This window comes from Lissotriton vulgaris, chromosome 3_1 (genome assembly GCF_964263255.1).
Source record: "Lissotriton vulgaris chromosome 3_1, aLisVul1.2, whole genome shotgun sequence".
NCBI classification, from domain to species: domain Eukaryota; kingdom Metazoa; phylum Chordata; class Amphibia; order Caudata; family Salamandridae; genus Lissotriton; species Lissotriton vulgaris.
Window position 1 is genome coordinate 404,455,027 of NC_141689.1, and position 17,374 is coordinate 404,472,400.

Here is a 17,374-nt window from a genome sequence, read left to right on the forward strand (position 1 = left end):
CCATCTAACCCTACTATGGCAAAACAATCTAAGGATGGAGCCGATGCCCATGCGCACTACCAACTAAGGGAGGAGTCACCAAGATACAAAAGACTCTCCAAGAGAAAAACAAAGTGCAATCATCCGAGCCCAACACCAGATGGCGATCTATTCATAATGTACCACTCTGCAGCCCTCTATGCCAAGAACAGATGCATACTGGTAAGTAGCATATTCCTTTTTTAGTTTTAGGGTGGGTATGGGTTTTTGGGGTAGATGGGAATAGTAATTTATTTCCCTACACTATCCAACACTTTCCCTACTGTTGCACTCGCTGGAGTGGCAATAGTAATTTTTACCCATACACTATCAACACTTAAAATATTATGCTTTGTAATGGTATGAGTTGTAATGGTATGTGTTGTAATGGAATGTGTTGAAATGGTAGTTTAAAAAAATGCATTGTAATGACATGCGCTGTAAAATCATGCAATGTAATGGTAGTTGTGATGTAAAAACCTTGTTGTAAAAGCATGCGATGTAATTGTTTGCGTTGTGACATCATATATTCCTGCCTCTGTGGTATCTATGCTTTCTAGTTTACCACCAGCCCCATAAAGGGTTCAGGGACTGTGGTAATTCAAACTCAATTTCGTATTTTAGCATTGCACACTAAAGCACCACACTTAGAAAAGACACTATATACATTTAAAAGTGTTTTCTTTTAACAGGCTCATCCTGTTGCTTTGCACATGAGTAATAACCACACAGAATATAATTAAAAAAGCACTTAAGCATGTCGCTAGCATCAGTAATAAAATGAATACTAGTAACATAATTCGAATGTTCCTAGAAATGTACCACCCTAAAACAACTTTTATAAGCTATACTATGAGAGCATAGAGTAGCTAACTTGCCTCCTGAGAGTCTTGGGGGCCAAGCGCACAGCATACTTATTCACAACAAATCACCTATGGTTATCAGACTTCAGAAGGAAAAGAGAGTGTACCCTCAGAAGGAAAACACAGGATCAGCTGGGCTGAGCTTCTCTTATCTTCTACCATTCTTGGCATGAGCATGGATCCACTGAGGATACCCTGGTGCCAAGAACTCTCGAATTCAGAGGTCAATCCAAGGAATTTGTATTGGGTTGACCACTGACTGTTAGCCTATGTTGGGAAACTTTCCAGTAATCCGAGATATACCTGTTCTAAACCAGCATGATAAAAATATGTCAATTCGGACTATATGTTTATCTTGCATGTCAACTGTCAAACCTTGAAACATAGATATATCATAGCTTATAGCAGACTTGAGTTGCCTTATTTGATAGCAAGGTCATTGTTTAGATGAAATTACACTTTCGCAAGCTCTGCGAAGGATTATGACAGACTGGATGTGGACCAAAAGCAGCCAGAATAATTTAATGTGCTCAAAATGGAGTCTGACTTTGGGATTGTAGGACAAACTATTACACCATTGGAAATCTTTAACTATGTGCACCATCTACCACTGGTTCTTCTGGTCACAGTGAGAGTTACTCCTCGCTATTTAGGAAGGTTACTGGATTTCGTAGTAAGAGGCAACCATCCAAGGCATTGCAGTGCTAGACAGGGAAATGGTTTAAGGCCTGGATGCACAGGTAAAAAAACACCCTGTGCATAAGTGCCATTAGTGTTTTGTTTCCTTGAAAAAAAAATTGCTTAGCAGATGCAACAAACACGACGCTCCCAACCGTTTTACTGGCAGAATGTTGTCTGTGCCCTTTAGTCATGTTTTTATATTTTACCAGTCACTAAAGGATAGTAATTTGATATGTAAATGTATGCATGTGCAACTCTACCACGCCCAAAAGTCTCTGATTGACGCCATTGTTAAGGGTAGCTATTTGTCAAAATGATATGAACACAACTCCAAAGTTCACACATTACAAAAATCTTACGTTCACACATAGAACAAACAAAAACAATAATCATGCATAACTTATGGAGTAGCCTCTTACTTGACCACAATAAAGTGCTTAGTAGCTTCATCTTAGGTAGCAAAGCACTATACAAATGCTACAGTACAATTCAATACAGGTGAGAGCCGCACTTCATTGCATCCAGACAACAATTGACACAATATTTTAGAGAATGTTCTGGGCCATAAAACTGTATTAAGGTGATTGAATTTATTGATTATTTGTGTTTTGTTTATTTCCGTGCTTTAGATTCTTGGCAGCTACAACAGAGGAAACCAGAGCAGTGAGAATTTTGTGAATCAAATAAAATCAATCGCTTCCAAACCTACAGAAAAGCATTTCTTCAATGTGTCAGATGAGCTTGCTCTTGTTACCATTGTCGAGGCTCTGGGAGAAAGGATATTTGCTCTCGAAGGTATGACATGTTATGTATTTAATTTTTTCTAGATAGAGGTTAACCGCATAGTACTTAGGCAAACTCCAAATGTATCTTACAGCAGGTTTATTTTTCCATTGAAATTAAAAGATGTTTATTCCTCCCGCCTTCAGATGACAAAGTTATCCTCCATGCTATCTCAGTGTTTCACTAACATTATTTATTTATTGAAAAGGTTACTGGAATTTTTGATAGTTGTTGGATCAAAAGATCTACAGGGCATCATGAACCATGTTCCATCTGACCTGGTACATGAATGAATGAATGAATGAATGTAGGTTTTATAGAGCGCATAGTAACCCGGAAGCATCCCAGTGCTGTTATCACGTGGTCTCATATTTGTAGTCCCAAATGCACTACTTAATTTGAGCCAACAGTTGCAGGTGGGGCCCACTGGCTATCATTTTTAAGGACAAGCGTTAATTTTTTTTTGCTCAAAAAACTTTAAGCCCAATCAAGAGAGAAAAGCATAAAAGACGGAAAGAACGAAGATGAGAAAGATGGAAAAGCAGAGACAAAGTAGAAAGCATGGAGGAATAATAACCTTCAAGAGTGAGACAAAGAGGCAGGGATTGCTGGTGGTGGTTGTGATCATTTTTAAAGCAAAGACGAGAGGAGACACGGCTTGCACACGTGGAATAGTGGAGAAAGGGACCAGTATATTTGATTGACTCAGACTCTTGATAACTGACCGGGAGGCGGTTGTTACTTTTGAAATACTGTTGAAATACAACTCTACATGGAAAGACTGAACACCACGTGAGTGCAGGGAGGCGGTTGTTACTTTTGAAATACAACTCTACTTGGAAAGACTGAACACCACGGGCCTCATTTATGAGGCTGTGGGTCACTTTTACGCCGCCGGTGCGTCACTTTTTGTGACGCACCAGTGGTGTAAAAAATGCGCCTTGTTGCGCCATATTTACTAAGTGACGCATCTAGGTAGATGCGTCACTTTGTAAACCCCTGCGCCACATTATACCTGCGCCAGGTATAATATATGCAAGGGGGGCGTATTGACGTAAGGAAGGGTCGTAGAAGTGACGCAGTGAAATCTATGAGATTTCACTGAGTCACTTTTAGGACGCCGTTGCGTCAAAATCTTGTGCCTGCCTCACAGCAGGCGTAAGACTGACGCAAGCCCTTTCACATGGGGCTTGCCCCATGTGAAAGGACGCATTGCTGGAGTTGCGTCACTTTTGTGACACACTCCAGCAATGCGTCACTTTTGCGCTTACAGATACGTCAGAAATACTGACATATCTGTAACTCCTTGCGACATGATGCGTCATACATTAAATGTGAGGCATCAGGAATGTCGCAAGGAGTGTGCACTGAGAAGTGACGCATCGCTGCTTTCACGCAGCGATGCGTCATTTCTCATAAATGAGGCCCTACGAGAGTGAAGGGAGTTCATTTTGAGTTTTAGCGCCCATCAGGAGCAATCGAGGCACAGCTAGATGTCTTTCCATTATAAGACCGTGACAGAACCAGAGGATTATTGTTCCTTTGCCCACATCCTGAAGAGGCCGATAAGTTTACAGAGGCTGAAATGTGTCCGCGTCGACGATACTTCTATGGAGCAGTCCTTTTTGTGAATTAAAAAGAGTTTTTTTACAAAGTACATTGTGTGACAATAGAGAGCGGAAACATGGTTGTGTTGCCTCTGTGCACATAACTTTGGGCTACCTTCGGTGGACTGCCTTAAATGAATAGGCAGACACGAAACAGACTTTAGGGTATTGGTAACATTATATTGTGTTCATTTATGTCTTTTTGATGTATGTATTATTTTTCTTTATGTATAATTGTTTACTATCTTCAGTTTAAGATCGGTCCCATTATGAATGTGTGCCCCATATCAACTTAGGCAATTTATATTTGTTGGACTGCTGAACTACTAGTGAGGGTAATTGATTGTTCCCTACATTTTAATACAAATTGCATATCTATTCCTCCGTATCATTGCTCTTTTATATATGGTGGAGTATTAAAGAGCCATGAGGTGGATTCAAGCCTACACAGCTTTGGTATTCTGCACCTGGACTAGCTGTGGGCTCCTAAACTAAATTAAGGGCCCCAAATGTACGACAGCTCACAAGAATTATAGTGTAAGATTGTGCAGGGACTCGGAGGTCCAGGAGTCCTCGGGCCACATATCTGCCTCCAATCAGCCCCTCCCTCCAGCGGCTGCACTTCTACTGCTCGCACCAGAGACTCTTGGGGCATTCTGCAGGGACTCAGAGGTCCAGGAGTCCTCGGGCCACATAGCTGCCTCCAATCACCCCCTCCCTCCACAGACTGCACTTCTACTGCTCGCGCCACACGCTTCGCGGGTGATGCATCACGCCAGAGACTCGTGGGGCATTCTGCAGGGACTCCGAGGTCCAGGAGTCCTCGGGGCCACATAGCTGCCTCCAATCAGCCCCTCCCTCCACTGGCTGCACTTCTACTGCTCGCGCCAGAGACTCGTGGGGCATTCTGCAGGAACTCGGAGGTCCAGGAGTCCTTGGGGCCACACAGCTGCCTCCAATCAGCCCCTCCCTCCACCGGCTTCACTTCTACTGCTCCCGCCACCCGCTTCGCAGGTGACGCAACATGCCAGATACTCATGGGGCATTCTGCAGGGACTCGGAGGTCCAGGAGTCCTTGGGGCCACACAGCTGCCTTCAATCAGCCCCTCCCTCCACTGGCTCCTTGAAATAACAATCCTTCACCCGCTTCGCAGAACGCGTGCGGGCGTGCCCCGGGCGAAATCCTGGCCAAGGGCAGGCCCTTCAGGGCCAGTCAGGGGCAGGGCAGGGCCACGTCCCTTGGCTGCATATTTGGAGGACTAGCACCCGAGGAGTGGTAATATCATCAGTGACTTTGACTCGTCTACGTGGTCCCCTTTAGCACGTGTTTCACTCCTCCAGAGATATCCTGTTCTTCTTTTCTCTGCTCTTTAGTAATGGTTATTTTGTTTGTATTCAAGTTCGCTCATTTAGCCCATAACAACTTGTGATTTTGTCATTTGTAATAAGATTGATGGAGAGACGTAAGAGCACTGTGGGCACCTTAGACGCCTTCTTGGTGAGAGCGGAATCCTTCTCACCCATGAGATTCAATTAACCGAGCGCAGGCTCTCACTTGATTCCTTACAGTTCCCATTGACCAGGGAGGAAGAATCCACTAGACCATTAACCCCAAAGATTAACATTGTTCAAACACACCCTAACTCCCCCCTGGCTACTAAATCCCAATCCCTCACGAGACACGATAAGGAGATTGACAACATTACTTCAGCAGGGACAGGGTCCCAAACCCGGAAACAAACTAAATTAATGAAAGGGCATGTAATAAAAACGAAACAGAAGGGAGACAAGGGGGGCAAAGATGGAGGAAAAAAAAGACCACCATGGCTCTTGTCTTCTGGGATCTGCTTCAGTAGCAACTCAAACAGAGGTAGTTCCCAACCACTTTGAACCGCAGAAAGACCTATCCACATCAAACTCCAAAGATGTCTCACAAGGCTCGAGGGCTTCCATTGAAGATCTTGTCAGAGGTATCATGGAAGCACAGATTAGGGCCATGACAACCCAGATGAGTGCACTCCTTGATGAAAGATTTGGCCGCATAGAGAGGAAGAGAGGGCAACTGAATGAGGTTGTAGATTCAATCAGTGTCCAACTAGAAAACTCAAAAACGACCCACAGCAGCAAGAATCCTTCCCCCAAGCAAAATGGTGGTTATAGGCAATCTTCTCAAGAGCCCAAATCTGGCCCCCAAAGGGAACCTCAACCAGAAATCTTAATAAGCCACGTACCAGAGTATCCTAAACTAAAGGTCACCGCTAGGGTGGAAAATATGCATTATCAAGGTCAAGATAAAAGGCACACAGTTATCAACCCTATTGTCCAACCCAGCACAGATATTTTAGCTTTACCACCAGCATCCTGCCCCTACGTACTAATCTTAACAGGGGTCCCACCTTTAAAACAGGCACAGACTGAATCCTGGCCTTCCCTTCGTAACAAAGTGGTGGATTGGCAGAAGAAATATAAGCATTTTAACCCTCAGCACATGAATGAAATTTAGATGGCTCGCAGAGTGGGGTGGGTTGGCCCTTCTTCAAAGTCCGTTCAGGGCGATTGTAAAGTTATCAATTTTAGGTCCCCCCGAATGGTTCGCTTTCTTTTAAACCACAAAGAGGAACTTCCCGCTTTATCCACAACTATCGCGGCCTTTCCTCTGGACTTTTTCTACAAACCTGTTCCTAGGTCTAGAGGGGAAGGAAATGGCTCTGTTATAACCGCTAACAGGTGTGAGCTGCTATCACTTCTAGAGGAAGTGGATTGACAACCAATTTTTGCATCTGGGCCTATTTCTCGCTTGAACGAAGATAATAGCAGGGATCAGTCAATGACCCCTGTTCTTATTCAGTCTGTACAGTAAACCCTCGGCCTCTCACTTCTAAAGCCACTTTGGTATCATTTGAACAAGAGGACGAACCCTTGACAAGTAATCTTGGTAATAGATCTTTACTCCAGACCCCCACCCATAACAAATGGCTTACATTGAGTCACAGGTTCCCTAACTGGTAGTATGTGTTTAAAGGAACCGGAAGGCCCGTTAATAGCCCTTTCCACTGCTGCAAATTCCATGAGAGGGATCCCACTCAGTATTATTTTTTGTAATATTGCTGGCCTTTGCTCTAAGAATAATTAAGGCGAGTGGCTTACATTTGAGCGGACTTATGGCATTCGTTGTTTACAAGAGACTTGGGCCGTACTACCTATTCACCTAAATGGTTACAAAACCTTTTTCTCCCCCGCAAATCCATCTCCATCAGGGCGTGCAAAAGGAGGCTGATTGGTTTATATTTCTAACTTAATACAAGTGAGGGAAATTACTGCTCTAAAAATGGAGACTAACTACCAGATAATTTCAATAGATATTAACAAACTGGACCTCCTTGTGCTAGTTAACTTTTACAATAATTTACAGCAATTTCAGTTAATTATGACTTTGAAGGAAATTCGTGACTTCCTTCTAGATTTTAATAACAACCATCAAGGAAAAAACCCTATCATTATTCGGGGCGGTGACTTCAATTTACCCCTCTGTGAACGAAATGACAACACCACATGTGGCTTCTTAGATGAGCAAGAAAACAACATGACCCACTTTATCCACTCCCAGATTGGTGTTTGTCTGAACAAGACTATCATGATCCTGCAACTGGCCCATGCAAATGAGTTGATATCTCCCACTGTTCTTCTAACCTCAACCTTTAACGGTCGAGGTGCCTCCAGTTGTATAGATTTCATTTTTCTGGCAAGTAGGGCTTCATCCCTTATATCGAATTTTAAAATTCATGACTGCGTATTTAGTGATCACTTCCCTATTTCAATCACCCTCTCTCTTCAGTTGGTACGAGGGAAGGATAGGAGGACGAGTCTTTATGGGGAGGAAAGTTTGACTATGAACAGATTAAATGGTTACACCATTAAGTGGGCTCAGTCAGATCTGGATAAGATTATTGAAAGGGCCGTTAAAAAATCCATGACTGCAATTAGCGTCTGTCTGGCTGATCGATCAACCCCGCAGGAGATTGTTGATAACTTCATGGTAGTAATCAAATACGTTAAAGAAGCCCTAACCATTAAACCCAAAGGGGTAAGAAAAAACAAGGTTGGCTGGTTTAATTTAACATGTACGAAAGCTTATTCTAAACTGAAAACCGCCCTCAATAAAAACCCTAGAGACAGGGCAGAGATTATTGAATTTAGGAAAACTTATCACAAGGCCCTACGACAAAGAAAACTGAAACTCAAAGAGGAATTATGGGCAGAACTACATAAAAGTTGTGTAACAAACGACAGCGCAGCTTTTTGGGATGTCATAAACACTCCATTTCTGTCCGGCCCAAGGGAGAACAGTAAGATAGAATTTACTATTGATGAATCGGCCTGGATAGCAATAGAAAATATGTCCCTAGTACAGTGCAATCTAGGGTCAAGCTGCAACAGTACTAGTTCACTGGATCTAGATTTTACTTTAGCTGAAGTTGAGCATGCCCTAAATGCCAGCAAAGGGGGTAAGGCCCCAGGCCCTGACGACCTCTACAAATTTAAAAATGATCTTTGGGCCCCAATTCTGCTTAGGGTACTGGAAGCCACCGGTAAAGTTGGTTTGCTGGACTCCTGGTCAGAATCTATCCTGGTTCCAGTTTTTAAAAAGGGCGATTGTCATAGTCCAACGTGTTACCGTCCTATTTCATTACTGGACTCTATAGAAAAAGTTGTGGGGCGCATTTTATCAGAACGCCTTCAGTACTTGGCGGAAGATAATAAGATCATATCTGACCTTTAGTACGGATTTAGGGAAGGCCTGGGTACCATCGAGCAGGTTCTAAACTTGACTTTATTCAGGAGTAAATATGTGGACGCGAAGGGTGGGAGATTGCATATGGCCTACGTAGATCTCACTGCAGCGTTTGACTGCGTAGGCCATATAAAGCTCTGGGAAATTTTAACAAGAATGGGTGGTGACCCTCTGCTAGTTAATTACCTGCGTGAAATCTACTCTAACGCTACAGCCAGAGTGAGATTTGGCCTAGGGGGCAAACTAACTGCACCTTTTAAGGTTGAGCGGGGAGTAAGACAGGGCTGTGTTCTGGCCCCCTTCCTCTTCACCCTCTACTCAAATGGCTTGGAAGTAGCCATGTGGGAGGGGTGCCAGGACCTACCCCTAGTCCAAAATCATCCAATCCCCGCTCTCCTTTACGTGGATGATGCAGTGATTATTGCCCACACTCCCCTCGAACTCCATCGCTAATACAATTCATTCATGTCAAATTTAGATCTAAAATTAATATAAAAAAAACCTGTATCATGAATTCGGGCCGAAAATTAAGAAAAGGGAGAGACATCTATATAAATAACTCTAGGATGGAGCACACCCCCTACCTATCCCTATCTCGGAGTTGTAATTGACGAAAAGGGCCCTGGTAGATTTTACACAGAGATTAGGCAAGCGACCCCCTGAGGAAATGATACGTATCTACCAGGCTAAATGCATCAGCACCGCCATTTATGGGGCGGGGGTGTGGGGATATGTTCAGGCGGAATCTCTCCAAAAAGTGGAGAACAGCTTTTTAAGGTTTCTTCTCACTGTCCCACAGAGTACGTCTACATTCAGTTGCCACCTAGAACTAGGCATGCCCTACATCACCGACATTATAAAGATCCTGCCAATCCTTTTATGGCATCGCCTTTGGACATCAGACCAGTTAGCTTTTACTCAATCTTTTTTAACAGATTGTCTCTTACTTGAAAATGTTACTAAGATTGGCTGGCTCCAATATGTCAAGAAGTTTTTCTATGATCTTGGTCTCGACAAATATTATCATAATCCTCTAGAATTGGCACAGATCTCTAGGGAACTGTTAAAAAATCAATGCTTAACCCACTTAGCGGATCTCCGCTTGGTGGCTTAAGCCAATCCAATTTCGGCCAAGCATTCCCTGTTGATTCAAACCTCCTTGGAGATCCAGCCCTACGTAACCTGGAATTTAAGCAGTTATGACACATTTCTGGTGACCGCTACTACTACTGACTAGTGAAAGCTGCTATGCCATTGTCCCTGTGATGGAAAATCCTCCCAGTCTCTTCTGCACCTGACCCTTTTCTGTAAATTCTACACAGAACCTAGAAAGCGATGGCTACTGCCAATTTTAAAAAGTCTGAGCCTACGCCAATGTCGACCCGCTTTCATGGTCATCCAATTTCTGGAGTCTGACCTCCTAGCTTTAAATATAGCTAGGTTTTTAAAATTCTGTATTCGCCACAGAACCAATTTATAATTCAAGATTGATGCACCTTAACTCTTGGTTGCACGTTTTTTAATCGTAAATTTCTGAATGATAATTTTATCATGTAACTAACGTACTGTGTTTTTTAACAAATAACTCATGTTTTTTCTACTGGAAAATGTATTAATTTGATATGTATATACTTTTATGGTTTTCTCCTAAATGAAACTGAATGAAGTACATTTTGACTCTTTGAATGTGTATGTCAGGAATTTCAAAATAGATGGTCATCCAGTGAAGCTATTTGAGGTGCAGGGTGTATGCATGGTGAGAGTTTGAGGGAGAAGGCTGCCTGCTGAGTTCTGTATGGTTTGGAGTCATTTGTTTAGTTGAGTGAGTGAGGAATTCAGTATCAGGTGAGTGTGATGCCGATGGGTTAGAGTTGGTTGGTGAAGAAGATATGATGGTATTGTCTCTGCACTACCTTCAATATCTGCCTTCTAATTATGAGATATCCCTGTGAACGCACACCTAGCCTAAGCTTTTCATGTCTCTGTCCCCTTTAAAGTCCTGTATACTTGCCAAGTGAGTCTTTACTAACACCACCCGTTGCTAGGTTCATGAACCTCAAGAAAATGTGTCTTTCATGCACCTTTAGCGCACTCACTGTGCTACATTAAACTCCTTCCAATTTGTGGATGCAAGTTGCGGATGTCCAAGACTGCCATGCAAGGCACACAGTCCTTGAGCTGAGTGAGCATATCTACCTTTGAAACTAAGGCACACATGCTGGGGAGACTGCCTAGGTTCAATAAATAGCACCCTCAAAAACTAGTAAAGACTTTGGGGCATATTAGGATGACGGGCGGACTTTGTCCGCCCGTCATCCTAGCGGAGATTGGGACCACCCGCCATAAGGGTGGGGGTCCCGTGGGGGGTATTAGGATGTGCCCGCCACAGTGGCGGGCACATCCTGCACTTTTAGCATTGTGGCGGGCGGTGCTCTCTGCACCGCCCGCCACAATGTCAAAAATGCATTAAAGCATTTGCATAGACAAAGCGGCAGGCACCGCATGGTGCCTGCCGCTTTGTATATGCAAATGAAGGGGGGTACCACAGGTAACCCCCGTGTGCACCCCCTACCTCTCCTTCACTCTGGGGCCCCGCAGGGGGCCACCAGAGTGAAGACCGCATGCCGATGCCGCCACGGAAAGGAATCAGATTTGGCCCATCATAATATGGCTGGCAGTGTCTATTAGACACCGCCACCAAAATATTCCTTTTCCGCACCGGCCGCAAGGCGACCGGGGCGGAAAAGCGGCGGATGGTCTTTCCGTCCACCGCGGTCCCCCCGCCATTCTAATGAATGGCGGGGGAATTCAGGAGAGGATGTCGGGCGGATTGCCCCCGCCAGGCCGGCGGTGGCCTAATGGGCCCCTAAGTTTTTCCCACACAAGGTACTCCATGATAACGTGGCTTATGCTCCGTCCCCCATTATGTGCAGTGACTATAATGCGCTTGTCATTTGGAGAACAGAACACCTACCATGTTCTGACTGTGGATAAAGGTGTTAAGCAGCCTACAAGGTCATGAGTAGAAGAAAAAAAAATCTATGGCTGCTAGTCCAGCGAAATAGTGGCCATTCAAAGTAGGTATCCCTGCACAGCAATTGAAAGGTTTATGTTACTGCCGGTTCACCTCAGCCAATTTCTCAATAATTCATTTTTGTATGGCACAACATAAAGCAAGTAAAACACAGGGCTGGTTGAGAGGGGAAATGGGGACATAAAGCATGACTCTCCTGCCTCTTTCCTTGCTTAGAGCAGACTCTACAGCGACAACCTTGTCGAGTCTTTTTAGCTGTTTCAGGAATGCCGTCAGCAAAGTGACGTTTCTGCCGACTTTCTACATCCTCCAGGGCATAGGAAGTAGAAACTGTTGCTTATGTAGCTTTAGGACTTTCTATCAATTTAAACTGAAAGTCAAGGAAAGATATGATTCTTCCCATGGGGGTCTGACGATAAATAACATGTTGCTGTACGGATTAGGTGGGAAAACAGCTTTCTATACCTAGTGTGAGTTTTACAGCTCACATTTTACAGCTGAAGAACCTGGCCATTCTTATCCACTGCACCCATGTACTTGTTTTAATCAAGTATACAGATGGGCTTGTGAACTACAGCCATCTGGCCCCAAACCGTGACGTAAGAAGTGCTCTAATCATGAATTGTATTGAGCACGCCTATCGGAGAACTTGACAGCGAGCAATTTGTTGGAACTCAACGCAGTGCTCTTGGATTTTTAATATTACAAGTCTTGGTGGTGTGGGATTTTAGATTTTATTTCTGAAAATGCCATTTAAAAAAAATGGCATCTTCTTACTTTAGCCTTTTGGTGCTTTCTGTCTGTCTCTGAATACATGTATGGGTTTGGTGACAGCCAGGCGCGCAACACCCATTGGGCTCACCGGGCTTCAGCCCCCCCCGTCGCCTCCCCTGCCCGGGCTAAGATTACACGCACTGAAATGGTGCAAGATAGCATCCGATCGGAGAATGATTTTTGTAATGCTTTCTGAGAGGCCCAGCAGCCCGAGCCAGCCAGCCTCTGCTTCAGTGAGTGACCTCCTGCCCCCACCTCTTGTTTTCCTTTACGGTGGCACCGCGAGGTGAAATCCTTGCCTGAAGGCAGGGATTTCACCTAAGCACTTGATCGCTTTTGAGCATGGGGTGTGAAGTGCACAGCAGGGGGAAAGGGCTGGCCAGTTAAGGTGATGCTTTTCCTTTGTAAAGGAATTTCTGCTGGCGTCATAGCCCATGGGGTGCTGTCTGTGCACTTGTATAGATGTGTATTTCATACAAGTGCGCAGACAGCAACCCCTGGGCTATGACGCCAGCAGGAATTAATTTACAAAGGAAAAGCATCACCTGCACTGGCCATCCCTTTGCCCCTGCTGTTATTTATTTATATATTTTATTTTATTTATGCATTTTTATATAGCGCGGACTTTACCCGAAGGCGTCAGAGCGCTTCACATTAGGAACAGAAATGAAACATAATGAGAAACATTACAAAAGAGCAGATTACTAAAACATACGTTACTTACATAAGGTAATAGTGACAATTGTGAGCAAACAAAAAAACATGAGGTAGTAAAAATTGTGAGCAACCAAAAATACATGAGGTAATAAAGGTAATAATGACAATTGTGAGCAAACAAAATACTTGAGGTAGTAAAAATTGTGAGCAACCAAAAATACATGAGGTAGTAAGGGTAATAGTGACAATTGTGAGCAAACAAAATACTTGAGGTAGTAAAAATTGTGAACAACCAAAAATACATGAGGTAGTCAAAAGTGCACAAGAGGAAAAGTGACAAGTGTGCAGTTATAAGAGAAAACAGAGTATAATTTGAGGTATAATACTGCAATAAGTGCTGGCACAAGAACAGGCGTTACGTAGGCAAGGTGGCCCTTGTGCAAGTATCAAAGGTAAAAACATGTGAGAGGTAGCAACCGTGTGTTACATGGGCAAAGTGTAGTGTGCATGTTACAAAAGGGCACCGAACACAAGTACATGGAGAATACTGCAAAAAGGCAGACACTCCCACCACAGGAAAACACTGGGAAGGCACTCCCATGGTCATGGAAAGTAGAAAATATCAGTAGTGGGGAGTCTTCCTCCAAATAGCAAGAGGACGTGAATTACTTTTGGAGGTGTCTCTGGAGGAGGAGAACTTTGAGGTCCCTTTTGAAGGCCTGGGAGGAGGCGGTGGTCCGGAGCTCAGGCGGAAACGAGTTCCAGATTCTCACTGCGTTGCCTGAAAAGGATTGGGCCATTGTTCTTTCCTTCTTGAAAGTGGGAGGTTCAAGCAGTAGATTCTCGGCATTGCGTGAAGGTCTAAAGCCTCCAGAGAGTTTCAGTTTATTCGCCAGGTAGCGGGGAGAGGAGGAGTGCAAGGCTTTGTGGGTGATACAAGCGGTCTTGTAGATAGCTCTAGCCTCGAAGGGAAGCCAGCGGAGGGTGGATAACATCGGTGTGATGTGATCGCTTCTTTTGGCCCCATAGATGAAACGAGCTGCTGAATGGAAGACAGACTTAAGTGGAGACAGGTGAGATTTGGGGAGGCCAGTAAGAAGAGAATTGCAGTAGTCTAGTCTGCAGAGGACCAGCGATTGCACCAGGGTTATAAGGTCCTGCTCCGGGAAGAAGCGACGGATTCCCCAAAGAAGGCGCAGTTGGTAGCGAGCAGATTTTGCAATAGAATTGATGTGGGGAGTTAGATTGAGTTTTTTGTCTAGAATGACACCAAGAGATTTTGCGCTGTCGACAATGATGGGTTTGTTGTTTAGTACATTCATCTGATCCATCCATGATTGAACCGGGGGAGGAGAGAGTGAGGAGGAGAAGAGGAGGAATTCAGTTTTGGAGGGATTCAGAATCAATTGATGAGATGACATCCAGTTTTGAATGGAGTCAAGAGTAGATCTTAGGATGGAGAGATCATGAGTGGAGGCAACCTTGAGGTAGAGTTGAGTGTCATCAGCATAGAGATGATAGTGAATCCCGGATTTGCTTAGGAGGTTTCCCAGTGGTTCTAAGTAGAGATTGAACAGTGTGGGTGCAAGTATAGAGCCTTGGGGAACACCTTGACCCACCGCCACAGGAGAAGAAAGACTGTTCGCTATTTTGATCATTTGAGATCTGTCAGAGAGGAAGGATGCAAACCATTTAAGCACAGTGCCCTCCATGCCCATTCTCTGTTGAAGAATATTGAGGAGGGTGTTGTGATTAACAGTGTCGAAGGCTGCGGAGAGGTCAAGGAGAATTAGCAGACAGGACCCCCCTGAGTCGAGTATCCCCAGCGCATCATCAACCACTTGCAGTAGGGCTGTTTCAGTGCTGCAGTTTTGGATGAAGCCAAACTGACTGTCTGTGTACTTGGATGGAATTCACATCCAAGGCGCTGCTCACCAGATAAATGGTGAACAGGGCCATGGATCTTTCTATTTTCGCATCCAAGGGCACCAGGGAAGAAGCAGAGGAGGCCCAGGCAAGGAGAATCCAGGAGCCATTTGACCCCCACCTATCTACTCTGAGACCTTCGAGGGACTGGATGCCAGGACACAGTGCTGCTGATCAGCCAGCCTCCACAGTATAGTATCAGAGGAGCAGGCAGCAGTTTTTTACTTATGTAAGTCCCAGTAACTTTAATGCATTTTTCAGTACAGCATTACCTACTGCCTGCATGTCTAGGTTACTTTGAATGTTGTTCTTGACTTACATACATAGAAACGTCAAAGAGGACAGTCCCCTCCAAATATGCAAATGTAGTGTAAGTTTGTAGTGTTCATTTTTTTTTTGTGGTGGTAGTGGGTAATTTTAGAGTTCAGGGTGGGTTTTAGGGTGCCAGTGAGTACTTTTATGGTTCAGTGTGGGTTACGGATTGGGGTGCCAGGGGGTAATTTTAGGGTTCTGAGCGGGTATGGGTTTTGGGGTTCCAGGGGGCAATTTTAGGGTTCAAGGTGAGTATGGGTTTTGGGGTGCCAGGGGACATTTTAGGGTTCAGCGTGGGTATGTGTTTTGGTGTGCCAGGGGTAATTTTAGGGTTCAGGGCAGGTGTGGGGTTTGGGATGTCAGGGGGCTATTTTAGGGTTCAGGGTGGGTATGGGTTATGGGGTGCCAGGGAACATTTTAGGGTTCAGCGTGGGTATGTGTTTTGGTGTGCCAGGGGTAATTTTAGGGTTCCGGGCAGGTGTGGATTTTGGGGTGTCAGGGGGCAATTTTAGGGTTCAGGGTGGGTATGGGTTATGGGGTGCCAGGGGGGAATTTATGGTTCAGGGAGGGTGTTGGTTATGGGTTGCCGGGGGGCATTTATGGTTCAGCATGGGTATGGGGTTTGGGGTGCCAGGGGTAATTTTAAGGTTCAGGGTGGATGTGGGTTTTGAGGTGCCAGGGGATTAATTTTAGGGTTCAGCGTGGGTATGTGTTTTAAAGTGCCAGGGGTAATTTTAGGGTTTAGGGCAGGTGTGGGTTTGGGATGTCAGGGAGCTATTTTTGGGTTCAGGGTGGGTATAGGTTATGGGGTGCCAGATGGGAATTTATGGTTCAGCATGGGTATGGGTTTTGGGGTGCCTGGGGTAATTTTAAGGTTCAGGGTGGGTATAGGTTATGGGGTGCCAGATGGGAATTTATGGTTCAGCATGGGTATGGGTTTTGGGGTGCCTGGGGTAATTTTAAGGTTCAGGGTGGGTTTGGGGGACAAGGGGGGAATTTATGGTTCAGCATGGGTATGGTTTTTGGGGTGCCAGGGGTAATTTAAGGTTCAGGGCGGGTATGGGTTTTGGGGCTCCAGGGGGGTGATTTTAGGGTTCAGGGTGGTATTGTTTTTTGGGGTGCCAGGGGGTAATTTTAGGGTGTGGGGTGGGTATGGGTTTTGGGGTGCCAGGGGTAATTATAGATTTCAGGGCGGGTATGGGTTTTAGGGTGTGAGGGGGCTAATTTTAGGGTTCAGTGTGGGTATGTGTTTTGGTGTGCCAGGGGTAATTTTAAGATTCAGGGCGAGTATGGGTTTTGGGGGGCAATGCATCAAACTAACAAAAATGTGTGCTTTAATTGTTGTCCAGTTTCAAATGCAGAATTCACCACATTTTTTCTCAGCTTGACCTGAGCATTACCCGATCCTGATTATCTGCCATTTTAGCTCCGCCCCATTGATTTACATTAGCCACGCCCCTTCATCTGCCATGTCAGCCCCCCCCGAAATTAAGACCTAGTTGCGCCCCTGGTGACAGCTGTGCTTTGTGCAGTCCCTCCAGACAGCCTCACACAAAGGGAGCTTAGGTGTGACTGATGCGCCATTCGCATTCTGATGGGCCTTATTGGCCAGGATAAGAGGGAGGAGCGAATAGTTACACCTGAACAGGCTGCGTCCTGTCCCCAAGCAAAGGCTGCATACCCTCATGTAGTGAGTCTGGAGCGAGGGCAGAAAGGGCCCACATGCTGAGGAGGGCAGGGACTCTGTGCACTTCAATGCGCCTGTTTTAAGTCCTTAAGACCACAAACGGACAATTGGTTATAAAAGTACTGGACCTCAGACATCACCAACTCAGTACACATCTGGACCTGTGACTACTCTGCAAGGAGGGAGAGCTGCTGTGCTGCTGAAAGGAATGCCATTCTGCTGGGGTGCTGCTTTGCTGGA

At 45.0% G+C, this 17,374-nt stretch overlaps 1 protein-coding gene across 1 annotated transcript in view; it reads left to right on the forward strand.

Moving 5' to 3' along the window:
* ITGA1 (integrin subunit alpha 1) overlaps positions 1-17,374 on the forward strand; it is an 813,868-nt gene that overhangs the window by 440,198 nt on the left and 356,296 nt on the right. Inside the window, exon 9 of the mRNA XM_086960618.1 lies at positions 2,192-2,357. Coding sequence (XP_086816744.1) covers positions 2,192-2,357 — 166 coding nt within the window. The remainder of the gene's footprint in view (positions 1-2,191; positions 2,358-17,374) is intronic.